Source organism: Urtica dioica, chromosome 4 (genome assembly GCF_054948205.1).
Source record: "Urtica dioica subsp. dioica isolate 48M chromosome 4, U.dioica_male_clone48M_v1_H2, whole genome shotgun sequence".
Lineage (NCBI taxonomy): Eukaryota > Viridiplantae > Streptophyta > Magnoliopsida > Rosales > Urticaceae > Urtica > Urtica dioica.
In genome coordinates, this window is record NC_142759.1 from 13742067 (window position 1) to 13760219 (window position 18153).

General features: G+C 32.9%; 2 protein-coding genes across 2 annotated transcripts; both read left to right on the forward strand.

The window, feature by feature from the left end:
• The first annotated feature begins 985 nt into the window (after window positions 1–985).
• On the forward strand, window positions 986–1583 carry LOC149400639 (uncharacterized). The gene is made up of 2 exons (XM_089610466.1): window positions 986–1006; window positions 1224–1583. The coding sequence occupies exons 1-2, from the start codon at window positions 986–988 to the stop codon at window positions 1581–1583; spliced, it is 381 nt and encodes a 126-aa protein (XP_089466592.1).
• Window positions 1584–14043: 12460 nt separating this feature from the next.
• Window positions 14044–16849, forward strand: LOC149400640 (uncharacterized). The gene is made up of 2 exons (XM_089613061.1): window positions 14044–15069; window positions 16365–16849. Exons 1-2 carry the CDS (start codon window positions 14249–14251, stop codon window positions 16447–16449), a joined length of 906 nt encoding a protein of 301 aa, XP_089469187.1. The 5' UTR covers window positions 14044–14248; the 3' UTR covers window positions 16450–16849.
• Window positions 16850–18153: the final 1304 nt, after the last annotated feature.

The following is an 18153-nucleotide window of genomic DNA, read 5'->3' on the forward strand; positions in this document are numbered from 1 at the left end:
GGTCTCATTTTTAAGTTTCGCTTAAGAACTAAAAAAAGTGACTAATCAATAGTCCAAAAATACAAACAAACAACACCAAACCAAAAAAAAAATCTCGAATACAAATAAAACAAACGTTATGCTTCCATCGCAGAGAATCGCGTGTACGCTGGAAAAGATGGTGTCAAGACTGGCCTTTGAGACCTCATGTCAGATCTTGTGCGCATGGACCACTAATAGAAAGACTCACACCATGGACCCGCACGAAAATATGACCAAATGCCTTCTTGAATTTTTGAAAATTATAATTCTATCATAATAATTTTGACAATTTTTATATTTTGAGCTTAAAATTATATGATTAAAAAAAATTACCATTTCTAATTTCCTTTTTCTAATTTGTCCACTCTAATTGCAATACTTAACGCTGCCACTAGTCGTCAGTAATTATTTATTAGAGATTTGTAAGTAATTAGACCACTTTAAACGTGTGATTTTGGATCTAGCCTATGTTTGACAATTTTTAGGGATATAGCCAAGTGGCTTATGTGGCAATAATTAAGGTCTGATTTGCCCTTATTTATTAACAAATTCGTCAATTTCTCTCTCCTATTTTTTTTCAAATAATTTTTTTTACATCAAAACTTCAAAAATTCGTATCTTTCTCATACGAACTCGAAATTGAGTGATTTCAGATCCTACAAATTCGTGGCGTCGAGATCTTCAAAAATAGACCCATTGTGTTTGATGAAAATTATGTTTAATGCATCATAGTTACGTTTCCATTTTTTTTAATAATTTCAAAAATTGTCAGTTATTTTCATATTTAATGTAGTAACATGATTTTTCTACATCTATGATATTAAACATGATTTTTCATCAAACACAATGGATCTATTTTTGAAGATCTCGGCGTCACGAATCCGTAGGATTTGGAATCACTCAATTTCGAGTTCATATGAGATAGATATGGTTTTTTGAAGTTTTTATGTAAAAAAAAGAGAAAATGGTGGCAAAAATACCCAAAGTTTGAACATATTTGCATTTTCTTACCAATTGTTTAAAACCTGCGGGCAAAATACCTAAGGTTATATTTCAGCAACTCCGTTACTACCTGTGGCGTTAAATTAAATATCAACGGTCCAGATTAGAAGTTGTATTAAAAGAATGAAATTCAGAAATATTAAAAACATTTTATTAAAAAGGAACGAATTAAAAAAGAAAAAAAAAATTAACATAACAAGCGCGGCGGCTCCGACGACCTAGGGTTCCGGTTCGAGCTCGTGCCGGAGTTCGCGGCGGATTCGGGGAACGTGGTTGCCGAGTCGGCGATCAGCGTGGGAAAGGGTGGAAAGTTTCTTGTCGACCTCGGCGAGTGCGGCCACGTGCTTACGTCGTGCAGGGGGTTCGTGATGTCGGCGCGCGTGGAGGGAGAAGGGCGCTGCAGTAAGCCGACTGTGGAGATCGGCGTGGGCCACGTGTCGTGCGCAGAAGACGCCGCGGCCTTCGTAGCTCTCTCCGCAGCCGTTGATCTCAGCATCGACGCTTGCCGGTTATTCTCGCACAAACTCAGGAAGGAGTTCTTTTTTTATTCGTTATATTAATGGTTTTTCATTCATTTCTCATTACTTCATTGTCAAATAAATCAGAGATGATGACATCTGTAATACCCATCCAATTTAACGCCACAGGTAGTAACAGAGTTGATGAAATATAACCTTAGGTATTTTGCCCGCAGGTTTTAAACAATTGGTAAGAAAATGCAAATATGTTCAAACTTTGGGTATTTTTGCCACCATTTTCTCTAAAAAAAATGTAGAAAAAAAAGTAGGAGAGAGAAAGTGACGAATTTCTTAATAAATAAGGGTAAATCAGACTTTAATAATTGCCACATAAGTCTGTTGGCTATTTCCCTAAAAGTTGTGAAACATAGGCTAAAAACAAATTTCATAGTTTCATTTTGGCTATTTCGCTACACTACCCTATTTATTATGGTATCAGTGTTTTTTGTGAATGATCAATTTGTTCATATTATTAATAATTGTGTTACGGTCATTCGTTTTGAAGTCGTTATACTCTTCTTCTTTTTCAAGGGGAAATTTGTAATCCTCTTAGCAACAGAAAATTTGAAAAATAGACAATTTAAACGTTTGATATTGCTAAATAGTCAATATTTGATCAATCTTAGATAAATAATCACACTTTCAGACGTAAATCTTAAGTAAATAGTCAATGTTTGTTATATGAAAGTGACTAGTTACATAAAATTTACGTTTAAAAATGACTATTTATCTAAAATTTACCAAACATTATTTATTTAGCAATGTCACATGTTTAAATCGGTTATTTTTCTAATGGACCCTGATATATAGATATATAGGTAATAATGATCCGGCTTCAAGTTGAGCTTTAGTAATACGATTTTTTTTAATGCTTTTACTTGAATAAATTAAATTAGATGTATTCCTGGATTTTGAGCAAATTGTAACAAATAGTTGGGCACGTGGATTCTTTTTATTTTATTTTATTTTATAATCTACCAGCACGTGAAGGTCACACCTAGTAGTGGAAATTTTTTTAATACTTTAAAAATAATATTTTTTCAAATCGTAAACACTATTACAGAAAATTAATATTATTTGATATTATTTCTCTTATAAAAACGGTAAACACTAAACAAAACTTAATAGAGCCTGAATCAATAAAACAAAATTATAAACATCAACAAAAATACTTATGTAATTAAAAAAAAACTTATTTACATATTAAAAACCACTATTTTTGCGATAACAAATTTATATTCTTACGATCAGTTTTAAAAATAAACCATTATTACATACCACTTTCACTATTATATATTTTACAACAGTGAAGGGATCAATACGCCTTTGGGCTTGGGATCAACAGGCATTGGACTACTGGATTGTCTTTGGGAAATGGCCGGATCTACTACTAAATTCAATGATTTGGACTAAAATATTGAGTTTCTTGTTTTGGACACTTTTAGTAGTTGCTTAAGTGAGCAAATACATATTTGCCCTTCTTCTTCATTCTTCACGTTATCTTCTTCTTCTTCTCTCCTCACCCGCGCGACATTGGAGAGCAAACAGAGCAAGGAAAAAAAAATTCCAGACCACATCATCCAAGCTCTCTTCCCAGCCGGCCACCCAAAATCATCACCACCACCTTTCCTCGCCTTCCTTCTTCCTTTCCTATTCCCGCGCGCCACCACCGAGTCTCCTCCATCGCGCGACTCACAGCCACCGATCCTCCACCGCGCGACTCACAGCCAACGATCCTCCACCGCGCGCGCGCCGGCCGAGAGAAGGGAGAACGCCGCTGCCGCCGAGGCCCAGCTTGGACGCGCACCTCGACCACTCCGATCATTTTCTCCTTGCTTAGCTCTCTCGCGTGGATCGCTGCCAAGGAACGAGCCCAGGCGCGCGACCACCGAGTCTCCTCGAGCGCTCGACCGCCGTGAAGTGTGCGCCGCCGCGAGCTAGGAGAAACGCCGGGAGGGAGAGAGAGCCTGTGGAGGAGGCCGGATTTCAGGAACATAGAGAGGTGATGAGATTTCTTCAGATTGGAATCCATGTTGATTAGGGTTAGGTTTTGATTTGGGGGTTTTGGTTGTAAACGTGTTTTGATGATTTTAGTTGAAGATTTGAATTGCTTTCGGTGATGATTCTTTTGGACGGTTATGGGTTTGTTCTTGGTTTTGGACGAGTGTTGTTTTGGATTGGGTCTTGGCCGTGAGCTTGGTTTGCTTGTGTGTTTTTGGCCGTGAGCTAAGGTTGGCCGTGAGCTTGGTTTGCTTGTTTTTGGCCGTGTTTTACGTTTTGGCCGTGTGGTTCTTTTGGCTGGGAATTCTGAAATGTGTTGTTGTTGTTGTTGTTGTTGTTGTTTAGTGTCTTGTGATAGAAAATCTAAGCATCGGGAGTTCTTTGTGTTTTAGTTGATGAATCGCTCAGTTTGGTTTGATGATTGATTTGGAAAATGGATTTGGGAGTTGATATTTTAATCGAGATTTGATATTTCGTTCGGGCTCGGGTTTCTGTTAGTTATATTTTTGTATGGGACGTATGAGATTTCAACTATTGTCATTTATGTTTAGGAATTAAAGACGTAAAAAAGACATAAATTACTGAAATTGTAACATATAATTAGTCATTCATCCATTATTGAAATACACTCCAAGTTTCAAAAAGACATATAATTAGTCATTAAACTATAATAACTGAAATTAGTTCCAAAAACACATACAACTATAATAATTCATCCATTCCTCTCGGACAAAGGAACTGGACTGTTGCATGTAGTCCGATTGTGACCAACTTCTCCACATCGCGAACACTTCCTAAGAATAGGCTCTTCCCCTTGAGAATGTATCCGTCTCTTCTTCGGTCTACCGACGACACGTGATCTGTATGTCGGAGGCTTGTCTCTCATTTATACAAAAAATATGTTCACTCTCATACCTGAATAAGAAAATTCAAATATCAGAATAACTTTATATTGATATGTATAATTGTAATAAAAACTGTCATAAATTGTAGACTTATAAGTCTACAGTTAACAACAATTGTAGATATCGACGTCTAGAGTTGTAGTAACTGTAGACTTATAATATCTACAATGAGACTATTTGTATATATGTATATCTACAATTACACCAATTGTAGATATACATGTCTACAATTCTTGTAATTGTAGACATATAGGTCTACACTTTCAACAGTTGTAGACTGATAAGTCTACAACAGCTGAAGGTGTAGACCTATATGTCTACAATTACAAGAATTGTAGACATGTATATCTACAATTACAATAACGACGTATGACGGGGACAGTCTACAATTTCAGAGATTGTAGACATGTATATCTACAATTCGAGAACGCGAAAAAAACTCAAATGTCCAAAAACATGAAGAACAACACACAAACAAACCCAGCAACAAACAACACAGAGACGGTGGGTAATGGCACCAACAAACCCAGAACGACACAGACTCGAGAAGGATTCTCCGATTGGTTGAAATCGCTGAAGCTCTTGGTTCGAGATCGGTTGCCGGATCACCGCCGGATCGCCGCCATGAACAACGTCGTGATTTAGAAACAAAGCCATGTGCTGAATCTCAACAAGGTTCATCCTCATGTGCTCACGCGCTCGAGCTCGTCGGTGGTGAGCGAGGACGACCAACATAAAAAGGTAAGCTTTTTTTGTATGTCAAAATGAACGAGAGAGAAAAACAGAGGAGAGAGAGAGAGAGAGAGCTGTGAGAGGTGAGAGCTTTTTTGGCTTTATGAGCAAGTTTTGGATTAAAATGAACAAAATTAAAAATTAAAGGGCAAAGAGGGTAACAAAGATTTATCTCTCCTCAGATTGGTAGTATAATTGTCCAAAAACATGTACCACAACATTTTGGTCCAAACTTTCCAAATCACTACTAGTTGTGGCCATTTCCCATTGTCTTTCGGGCTGATAAAATGGGGCTTATTAGTTTTTTTTTTTTTTTTGGTAATTAGTTTTGGTAGCTCTTTGAATTTTGTTACAAAAATAAAAGGCTTATTTCTTTGATAACTTAAAAATTATTTTTGAATTTTTTTAACTTGAATAGTAAAATAAAAAACTGAATTCAGTGTTTGTTTCAAAGTTTGAGTTACCGCGTGGTATACCGCTTACCTCTAGATCTCGGTAACGAAACGTACAAAACCGTGAAATACCCGCAAAATCAGGGTTTACCGCGCCAGTGCCAGTAGAGAATCTCGTTATGCAAAAAACCGACTCGTTACAGTTAAAAACTTCATGAAAACCAAGGTTTACCGCGAGAAAATCAGGGTCTACCGCAATTCTAAATAAAAATAATTTTAAATAAAAAATAAAAGTTATGGAAACTTATTTTATATTATTTATAATGGAAAATCTAACGGTTTCTAATTTCCTGGAAAACCCATGGTAAACCCTTGTGGTAAGAGGTATATTCATAAAATACGAGTCTCGACACGGTAACGGTAAACGGTATCTCAAACCTTGGTTTGTTTGATAACTATCATAATACTACTCAAGAAGTTTTTAAGCTGTATTTTATTTTAATGAAGGAAATCAGAAAACAGTTTTTAGGTGTTTTCTAATTTTTTCACTCAACTTTTTAACTTTTTTTTTACTATATCATCTTGACATCTCATTTTTCTTCTCATCATCATTCCATCTTTCTTAGTTTTGACTATCGAATTTGTATTCGTTCCCCGGAAAACTCAAAGCATTATAACTCTGGCGAGAAAACTCAAGCGTAAATTGGATCGTGAACCTCTTGTCGAGTAGATCAGTTTCCACTATTTTTAGTCAAAATTAGGTTTCAAAATCTAACAATTGATGTTCTGACTCCGGCGAAAAATGTGGTGTTTTCCAGCCACTCTGTGACCAATTATAAAAACGAAAGGTACGACGATGATATTCACAACAAAGACTTTCAATTGGATTATTACACTACAACTATTAAAAAAAAAATTGAATAAAAAACAGAAATCTCTACCAGACAGTTATTTGAAAACAATTGCAAAAACTATTAGACTACGATTATAAAAACTGAAAACATAAAACAAAAACAGTTTTAGTGAACTACCAAATAGGCCCAAAGTGCTTAAAGTTTTTAGTATGAAAATAATATCGTTTTAAGCTGTAAACAGTAATTTTTCTTGACATTGACAATTTTTTTTATTTATTAGTTGTTTACTGTTTTAGAATCTATTTAACTTTATTTATTATTTACAATTATATTTTAAAGAAAAATAACTGTTTACTGTTTAAGTAAATGTTATTTTTGAAAAGGTTTAAAATAATTGCTATTTTAGAAATATTGTAGCCTGAAACCACTACTTTGTAAATTTCCCTTTTTTTCAACTCATACTCAAACTCATCTCCTCTTCAATTAGAGGTACAAATGTGCTTGTCACGCAGATCACCTATTTTTGGCATATTTTAGTGATCATAAACCAATTGTATTGGTCATATCCTCTATGAGGATGTTTAACCAGTTGTGAATTTATGATACTAATTTATTTTTTTCAATGATATGTTTTTATCGTGTATTTGACCCTAGATCATACTTATATCACATAAGCATAATTAAGTTTATTGTTTATGATCTAGCACATGTAGTATGATATCAGTTTTAACCGTAATTAATTAGTTTTGACGGTTAAAAGTCAGAAATAAATAATTCATTAGTTTTGACGGTTAAAAGTCAGAAATAAAAATTGTTATAACATATATTATTGAATAAAACTGCTTCAAAACACTATTTTATATTAAAATTATTTGTCACTTATATATTTTTACGATTTAAATAAGATTAAAAATTATAATATGTTTATATTTGTAATTTATTCAATAATTCCTGTCAAAGATGAAGTTTTATAAGGGTTTCTTCAATTTTTTTAATAGTTAAGAGTCGACAGAATAAATGAAAAAAAAAAAAAAAAGCAAACCAAATTATAATATAAACGTCATAGATAATTACCAACTATAGTCTGGGGAAAAAAGTTATTAAAAAAAAAAAATTAGTCGATCTAAGCCACATCAAACGTTGCAATTGTAATCTAGCCAACGTTTCGTTTAATTTTCGAATCTAGCCAAATTTGATGACGTGTCATATTTATGTAAGATGGTATTTACTATATTAGCCTTGGTTTGGTTTCAAAAATACTAGCCCACGTTTTGAAACTTGGTTTTGTAGCCGAATTTCTTATATTCGGTTTATATTTCGAATTTTTAAAAAAGTTCTATACTTGGCAAAGTTGGTTATTGAGCGTTTTTTCTTTAATGAACATTATAGCCGTGTAAGCAAATACAGTGTAAATGTTCATAATTTTTTGTTAATCTCCGTTGCTTTGTTAATTTCTGTTAATTATTGTAAATTTACATATGTGCAGGTAGAGCCGATTTCTTTCCTTTCCTTTAATACGCATTTAATACGGTATTTTTGTTTTCCAAATTTATTTTCTAATTTTGAACGGGATTTTATCATAACTACGTGTATTCATTATCTTGTTTGACTTATTCAATCAAATAAATATTTCCTTTCCCTTTTAATTACATCACCGAATCTCATATTATGAATTCAAAAAGCTGAAATTAAATTACTGAAATTATAGCCGTGTAAGCAAATACAGTGTAAATGTTTGTAAATTTTTGTTAATCTCCGCTGATTTGTTAATTTCTGTTAATTATGGTAAATTTTTTGTGCATTTATTGCATTAAATTTTCTCTTTTAATTACATCACCGAATATCCTATTAAATTAGCTAAATATCCAATTAAATTGCGAAAAAATATGAAATTAATTGGCTGTATACAATTCAAACCGGTCAAACGTGGGCTAATATTTTGATCAAGTAAGTATAAGAAAAAGGGTCAATTAGGTATTTTATATCCGTAAATTTCAGTAAATGGTTAGATTGCAAAATTTACCAAACGTTGGTTAGATTCCAAAAACCATGTTTCAAAATGGCTACGTTGCTAATTTACAAAAAAAAAAAAAAAAAAATACAAACCTTATTGAAATATAGGCAATGCGTATGATATTTTCTCATGTTAATTTTAACCACCATAGACTAAATAGAGAATTTTGATAAATTTATTCTGAAAGCTCAGAAATACATCATTTTTAATGAAGCCAAGATTCCAACTAGCGCGCAATATAGAGGCCTCAACACAGTCATGAAGAAGAGAACATACGCTAATAAGACGATCACCAACCTCCCAATAGGAATTGGCGATAAATACTCTTAGAAAGCCTTTTGCAAGCAAATTCGACGGGTATCATACACTAAATGTAGGCATAGAATAGGTTTTTGCTCTAGCCCATCAAAATGGAAAAAATTCGTAACCACTACCAATATAGGAAGACACTACCAAAAAGGCCAACACTCAGGACCGGCCCTGACCTAAGGCGGGCAAAGTTTGTGTTTTGGGCCCCCAATTGAGTTGGGCAAAAAAAAAAATTATTTTTACACTTTTTGCCTATATTTAAGAAAATTTACATTTTTTTACCCTAAAAATTTACGCTTTTGACCCATTTTCTAAAAAATTTACATTTTTTACCCTGAAAATTTAAATTTTTATTTATATTATAGGGTCCCAAAATATTGAATCGCCTAAAGTCCCCGGTGATTTTGGGCCGGTCCTGACAACACTGACACCTTATTCGATAGGATAGATTTATGAAGGATGGATTTAAGGTAAGAGGATTGGGGAATTGACACTAATAATACCATCTCAATGTCACTTACCAAATTTAACCCAAAACCAAAAAATCAAAAAATTGACAAAACTAGTACTTTTGGTAGGTGAGATAAATTAAATTTTCCCCAACTACCCTCAACACTCTTTATCCTCTCAAACACATCTACGTTTCACTTCTCCCCTCTGCAAACTTCTTTGACATTTTTTTTTCACCTTCTTCTTCCTCTTGCGCTCAACTGGAGAATGACCGAGTGAAGCTTCTTGGGTCGCCGGAATCTTCATCTCTTGGGTCGCCGGAATCTTCTTGCTCGCCGACGGTAAGTTTTTTGAGTGGATAGATTTATAATTTTTGGTGTTTGATAAATAAGAGAGGAGGGATGAGAAAGGATTGTAGGAGGATAAATGTCTATTTAGTTAAAACACCGATATTAAAAAATATTCCTTATAATTAAGATAGGTACATACATATGTCTTCGCGGACTTGACACGCAAAGGAGCACACCACATGTCTTGTAATTTTTTTTTTTTTTTGAAGGAATATGTCTTGCATTTGTTGACCCCTTTTTTTTCTCCAAAATCTTCTTTATAAATTTTTCTAAGGCCTTGAATATATCATCGATGATATTTCACCAAGACGCACGCGATATATCGTTATCATGTGTGGAATTTTTTTTTTCTGTAGTCTCCCCGTAAGAGATTGCTTTTGTCACGTATATGATGTCTGCCACAATATTTGGGCATCGAATTTTAAAATATATAATAATTTGAACAACTGCAACAACATTAACTAATTCGCTCGTCAATAAATACTTGAGGTTCTGAAATTTTAGGCATACAACATTGACAAGCAAAATATATGACTCATGCATGGTTAAGTTTTCATTTTTTGTACCCGCATTCATACTTCCAAGAATTGAACAGTTATAGTACCGGCTACTATACGATATGTACATAAATATATATACACACACACACACATATATATATATATATATATATATATATATATATATATATATAATATTTTGGTGGCATACGTGTTCTACTTGAACATTTAAGACACGAGAAGTTTCAGTCCAATTTATCAAATGTCGTCTCTCTTTAATTTAAATTTCAAAATGTGAAACATTATTGCTCATCTACACATTTCTTTTCTATTTTGGGTGAGTAAATATTAGAAATTAAATTGAAAAAAGGGCCGGGAAAATAAAAACAAGGCTATTCTTACTCATAATTGTCTGATGAAATAGAACAAATAAAAATGCTTTGCGAACCTCCACCTCGGTTTCCTCTCTACAAAAGTGCCACCCTTAGAAGTAGGGGTGGCAATTTGGTCCGGACACGAAACACGAAACGGTTACGACACGATTTAAAGCGGATTTGGATCTCAATAAATGGATCGGTTCTTAATTGGATCGAACACGGTAACACGATTAAATAATGGTTTAAAACGACACGATTACGGTAACACGATAAAAAGCCGATTAACACGATTATTAAATGGTCGACACGAAACACGATTACGACCCGCACGAATATGATCCAATTAACACGATTACGAGTAGTAGCACGATTACGATCCATTTAAACACGATTAATATTATATATGTAAAATTATAAATATAAAATTATAATTATAAACATAAAATTGATATTAGAATATATGATGTAATAAAATAAAGTATATTCTTATAAATATCAATTTACGTATGGTAACATATAGTCAATAGTATACCAATTGACTTAACTGGAGCAATAAGAATCACAATTCATATCAAACAATCACAATTACTATAGTATCATAATACCGTATTAAATTCAATTTTATTTTATTTCAATTCATATCAAACAATCACGATTCACAATCACAATAACAATAGTTTCATAATAGTGTATCATATTCAATTTTATTGAATATTAATTCAATTCAATTCATATTGAAAAATCACAATTTTAAATTGATAATCACAATAACTATTATATCATAATAACGTATCATATTCAATTTTATTTTCAATTCATATCAAATAATTTCAATTCACAATCACAATAATCATCATCTTATAATAATGTAACATATTCGATTTTATTGGATTTCAATTCAATTCATATTGAAAAATCACAATTTAAAATGGATAGCCACAATAACTATGGTCTCATAATAACATATCATATTTAATTTTGTTTTATTTCAATTCAATTCATATTGAAAAATCACGATTTAAAATTGACAGTCACAATAACTATAGTGTCATAATAACGTATCATATTCAAATTTTGTTTTATTTCAATTCAACTCATATCGAACAATCACAATAACTATCATCTCATAATAACTTACCATATTCAATTTTATTTGATTTTAATTCAATTCAGTTCACAATCACAATAACGTATCATATTCAATTTATTTGATTTCAATTCAATTCAACTCACAATCACAATAACTATAGTCTCATAATAACATATCATATTCAATATTATTTGATTTCAATTTAATTCAATTCATATCGAACAATCACAATTTCAATTTGACTATCACAATAATTATAGTCTCATAATAACGTATCGTATTCAATTTTATTTGTATCGTATTCAATTTTATTTGATTTCAATTATAGTAAAATGACTTATTACCTCAATTTGTTTTCAAATTCAATATCTAATATTTATCAAAATAAAACATTCATATAATTATAAATTTCTATTATTATTTCATGAAACTATAAATAATTAGACTAATATTTAGATTTGATATCCCTCCATAACATTCCCTCCATATTCTCCATAAAATTTCAGTTTAATATTTTGTTTACTTTTACCCTTCATTATTTTCCCTCCTTTTTTTTATATTTTGCCAATTTTTTTGTGTGAAAAAATAAAGAAAAGAATAAAGGAAAAACAAAAGTATTAGTTAGCCACGTGACTCAGTGTCGATGTATCGGAAGGAGGACAATTATGATCTTATTATTATGTTTTTTATAATTATATCGCAATTAATTGAGTCCGAATGTCTAAACACGGTTAAAACACGATTAAATACCCATTTAACACGACTATTAAACGGTTTAATTTAAATGGTTATGGATCTGTAAAAAAAATATATGGTCGGATTTGGATCTAGATTTCAAACACGATTAATAAATGGTCGGATTTGGTTCTAGTAATTATTTATGCAAACACGATTAACACGACACGATTACGACACGAACACGAAATTGCCATCCCTACTTAGAAGTTAGCATCAATTGACCCTATATACTTTAAAACAAATAAAATCAAGGATGGTGAGTTTTATTTATGAATGTTTATACTTCATTAATGTTCTCAACACCAAGTAATTGAATTTTTTGAGAAAAAAATAGAAATAAATAAAAACACCAAATAATAAGAGATCTCGTATTTATTATATCAAACAATATAAAGTAGCACATAAATTTTGTTTCGCCGTTTTTCTTGTCTTTTTGTGTTTTTTCTTTTTTGGCACCATATGGCTTGGAATCTTAAATTTAGCACAGTGAAACTAGAAATTTATGTTTCTCTTGCGATACTGAATATCAAGTCACGTAACATTACATAAAAATTCAGAAGGGCATTTTCCTAATAGTAATAAATGACACAAATCCGTTAAATATAAATACCTTATTTATTGCTGGAAAAAAAAAAATTAGACCGTTATATATTAATATTGAAAACATAAGCATCATGATACCTGGACCCAGTATTTATTCAGCTAGCTGTCTCTGCAATTCGATGTGTAAATGAGTAAGGTTCGTGACTTAATAATTATCTTATTATAAGATGGACCGAGTTTAGATGATCATCGAAGATTATATTAGTTTTATATATTTATCCTGCAATCCATTATCTAAACTTAGCTAGATTGAGTTAAGAGTCTTAAGACTTGAAAAAAAAAGGAAAGAAAAAAGTACTCAGCGAGATCATAGTATTAATCATCAATGTCTAAAGCTAAATATTTCCTTAGATTTTAAGGGAATATGATTTTTCCAATCATCAGGTGATTTTCCTCGGCACATCATTTTTTTTTTTTGCTAAACGGTATATCATCAACCTAAAACCCAAAAAGATGGGATATAATATTTAAGGAAATATAGCTTATAATTACATATGAATATGTTCGTTGAAAGTTACTAAAATGACCATCTTGAGATAGCGAAATGGTGAAAAGAAAGCAATTAGGTCACGGAGGTTGAGACAAGTGTTCCATGAAATTACAGAAAACGTGTCAAGCCTATGAAACCAAGACTCAAGTCTTCTGATTAAAAAAAAAAAAAAAAAAAAAACTAAGACACGTCCTATTTTATGAAAACACAGGCATATTTCGTCGAGAGGAGATATAAAATAAAGCGAAAAGAGAAAGTAAAGGGAAAAAGGAAAAGGAGTTCACAAAAATTGCGGAAATTTGCCTTAAATCAGACAATATAATTACATTGTACCATGATGCCATCAAATGCGTTTGTGAAAGGACGTTTATTGCTAAAAAAAACTACAAGTGATGTAACACTAATTAGCATTCAAGCATTGGATATTCATCATTCAATGAGATTCTAAGAGATATTATAGAATATGAAAAATCAAAACAAAAATCTAACTAAAAATCATAAACTATAGAAAAAAAATAGCCTTAAAGCTTCTCAGCGAGAAAAAGAAAAATGAGGTAAGTTAGAAATTTAGTGGACCCACATACACCCAACCACATCTAGAATCTATTGACTTTATGATACATGTGAACCTCTCTCTCTCTCTCTCTCTCTCCCTAGTCTCTATTAATATCAATTAATCAGAAACTTACTTACCAAGAATTAAAAACTAGATATAGAAAAGAGGAAAAAAAAGGCAAATATAACCCCAGAGACAAACATCAAATAAGTGAAGTGATTGTTGATGACATTGCCACCACAACCACACTTGCTTCAAACCCAATACTAACAAAAAAAAAATACATCTCATCCAAATTCTCTCAAGTTCTAAGCCATACAATTATTCAAACGAAACAAAAAAAAAAATGCAAGAACAACAAAAACAGCCGTTTTTATTCGTAGATGGGAAAAAGAGAAGCGATGAGAAGTACGAGAGCTGGGACAGAATGAACCACGCTTGGCGAGCTCAGAACTACCGGGCCAGCGAGCCCTTGAGAAGCCCAACGCGAAGCCCAATAACAACGGCCCAATCGCCGAACCACTATCGGAGCCTTTCTCCGGCGTCACGGACCCAAGCCATCGCCAGAGGGCAGCGAGAGCTCATGGAAATGGTGAAAAACATGCCCGAAGCCTGCTACGAGCTCTCCCTCAAGGATCTCGTCGAGCACAAACACCGTCAACGCCACGGCGACGAAGAAGAAGAAGAAGATGTGGAAGAGAGAAACGACGTGTCGTCGGAGACGGACTTGCTGGAGAGCGAAACGCAGTCCAGCTGGCCTAGGGTAGAAAAACGACAAGCCGTCGTCGGCGCTCGGGTCGACGGCGTCAGGAGGCGGGTCGGGGAAGGAAACGACGGGTCGGGTCGGAGCCACATGCTGAAGGTCGTTTTGCCGTTGCCGTTTGGCACGGCGAAGAAGAAGAAGCAGAGAAAGACGAAGATGACGAAAACGCCCCTGGTGAAGAAGAGCGATTGCAGTGAGGGTGTAAATGGTAAAAACGACAACGGGGAGTCTCCGAGGCCGAGCGTGGAAAAAGAGTGGTGGAGGAAGAGATATTCTCCGGCGAATACGGCGGCGGCGGACGGAGAGAGCGATCGGCTGAGTAGCAGCACCGGAAGTAAGAGCAGTAGTACTTCCGGCAGCCGTAGCAGCAGCATAACTAGCCGGAGCAATAGCAACAACGCTAGGTAAATTTTTTTATTTATTTATTAACATTATTGTTTTTATTAATGATTTAATTAGTTATTAGTTTTTAGTTTTTTTTTTTTTTTTTTACTTCGTGCATCCAATTAATTTGATTAGGTACTACTTGCATAAGCAATTACATTATTGATATGATTTGAATTATGAATTGGGGGTAGACTTTGTTGTTAAATAATGGTGGAAACTTGTGCTATTATAAAATAAATTTAATAAATTGGGTTGAATAAATAAATAAATAAAATTTGCAGAACTATATGATGGTTTTTGGTACGGGAGATTAGGTCAGTGTACTAAATTAATGAAGGAATAACAGAAAGGGAAATTAAGAAAAGAACCGAAAATGGAGTCCAAAGTTGTGTGTACAAAAAAAAATAACCGAAAATTAGTTAAATCGATAATTGAACCGATTCGAAATCAAAATTCTATGTCACATCATCAAACCAAAAATTTGGATTGGTTTATCGATCTAGTTTATAAAACTGGATCAGTTATCGATTTTGAATATCCGAAAATTCGGTTTTCGGTTATTTAACTGTTTTTTTTTTAATAAAATGGATGACCAGTTTTGAAATCGTATAACTGATTTGAGCTGGATAGCCAGTTATGAAACCGGATAACCAATTTTGAAACTTATTAATCAATTTTTTTATTTCTAAATTAGTACAAAGTATAAGAAAATAAATTGGTTTGAACCGAATAACCATTTATGAAACCTGATAATCGATTTTTTGGATGACCAATTTAAGAACTGGATAACCGATTTTCAAATTCGATTTTTAAACTGGATATCGGTTTTCATGATTCGATTAACCGAAAAGTTGGATAATCGAATTTCAGTTTTTGACCAATTTAGTCCGGTTATTGATCCAGCAATTTGAAAATCGAAAATTTGGTTCGGCTTCGTAAAATGAGCCAAAACCGAAAAGAACCGAACCAATTTCAGTTCTAAGTTGTATATGAAAAATAATATACTTTTTGCTGGGGAAATCTCGTCATAATTTCACTCTGATATTTTTTTTTTTTGAAAAATAAAATAATAATGGACACGAATTCGAAACTACTTGACATTTTACACTAGACTTAGTTCGATTGGAGCAACAGTCATGCTGTCCCAAGACTTTAATTCGTGTGTAACTATCACAACTGGTCTAGGACTAGTGTTGAAAATTTTGTTGCATTATTTTCAATTTTTTTTTCGGAAAGACATTATTTTCATTTATTATAAGCTCTGAGGTGTGACAATTAATAAATATATTTTTTGGTATGGATGGTAATGCAGGAATATTAGAAGTGGTGGTGGTGGTGGGGTTGGTGGTTGTTGGAAGTTCATATTAGGCAATAACAAAAGCAGAGATCTGGAATGATTAAGAGGCGCTCCAAATGAAGAGAATGAGGATTTATCCTATATAGAAGAAATATATATATATATATATATATATATATATATACACTTTATAGTTTATATAATACATTCCTTCCATAATCCATTACGTTGTTTATTTAGTTATTAGGTAAATATATTATATATACTAAATTGTTGCAGCAAAAGGTGTACGGCGTCTTTGTGTAAATTCTTAGCGTGAAGATATTCCCTCAAGAAGGGATAATTAAGAAAAGAAAAAGGAAAAAAAAAAATTCTAATTTTTTTTTCTTTTTTCATTTTGTTTGGTAGAGCTTTGAATCATTTCTGCTCATTTTATGTTCATTGTAGGTTCCTCAACTGTCTTCTATTTATGAGCTTTGATAGTTAGTTTTTATTTTATTTTTTTATGTGTATATATAATGTATATTTTATGAGGCGGAATAATTTAAGATCCAAGTAGAGACAAACTTTATAGAATTTGTGGATGAAATTGAAGCAAAATTAAAAAAAAATGATGGGATTGCAATGATGTAGACATGTTAAGGGTTAACACAATTGTCGGTTCACCAAACACCCCACGGTGGCAATTTTGAAAGCGCCGTTTATTATTCATCAGATTCAGAATGATAGTGAAAGTTATTTTTCAAGTTGGGGAAAATAATTTGTATTTCTATGTGGCAGACTTAGCTTCCAAAATTAATATTTCTATATAAAAAATATATTCCAACTTTTCATTTACTTTCGTACCATTCAGTCACCTATACAAATTTAAAAAGGGAGGGTAGTAAAGTCAACAAAGCCGTTAGCTGTGTCCATGAAAGTGAACAAAAAGTTTAGGATAAAATTAACCTTTAGTCTTTAACACGTCGACAAGGTTGAGAACCTGATCTCCTTTAGAACATTTTTCCGATCAGATATCAGCACCATGTTTGTAATAAATAGTTAATCACAATGCTGACGTGGCACTTAGCGTCAAAGATCATGATTAGTATGCACTTTACTCTATTGTTGTATAAGCTTAATTTAGTTAAATTTGGATACAAATTCAATTATCAAAGTGTACTAAGAGTAGTAATCATAATTTTTATAAATTAAATAAATTTTTATCCTCACTTTTCTTAAAGTCTAAAAAATACATAATTTACCAATACCAATATATTGATGAGACGATTATTTTGATCCCGATGAAAACCTATTTATAATATGTGGTATCTTTTATATTAACTGTTAATAAAAAAATTAAATAAATACAAGTTATAAAAGAAAAAGAAACTAGATGATAAGTGAGATTTACTCACACTTATATATAGCTCCTAGATAAGAATCGAAGCTTGTTCTTAATGTTTTTGATATTATTTTGTAGTTTTTATTGCATTTTCAGGTTTGAGAGAGTATGAGAAGGTGGTGGTGCGAAAACGGGCTCAATCGGAGCTAAATCGAGCAAGTTATGGTCATTTGAAGTCAAGTCAACAAAAGTCAACGACGGTCAATGGAATAAACGTTTCTCGAGAGGCGCGCCGCGCCCTGGTGCCAAAATTTATACCGAGAGCTCGAGGAGACGACGCGCAATATAGGCGCGGCGCGCCTTCAGAAATTCACGAGTGGCGAGGCGCGCCGTTATATGGCGCGCCGCGCCAGTTGCCTTTTCAGCATTTTTTGGAGCTCGTCTTTTAGATTATTTTTGGCCCTTGGATCTCATCCAAGG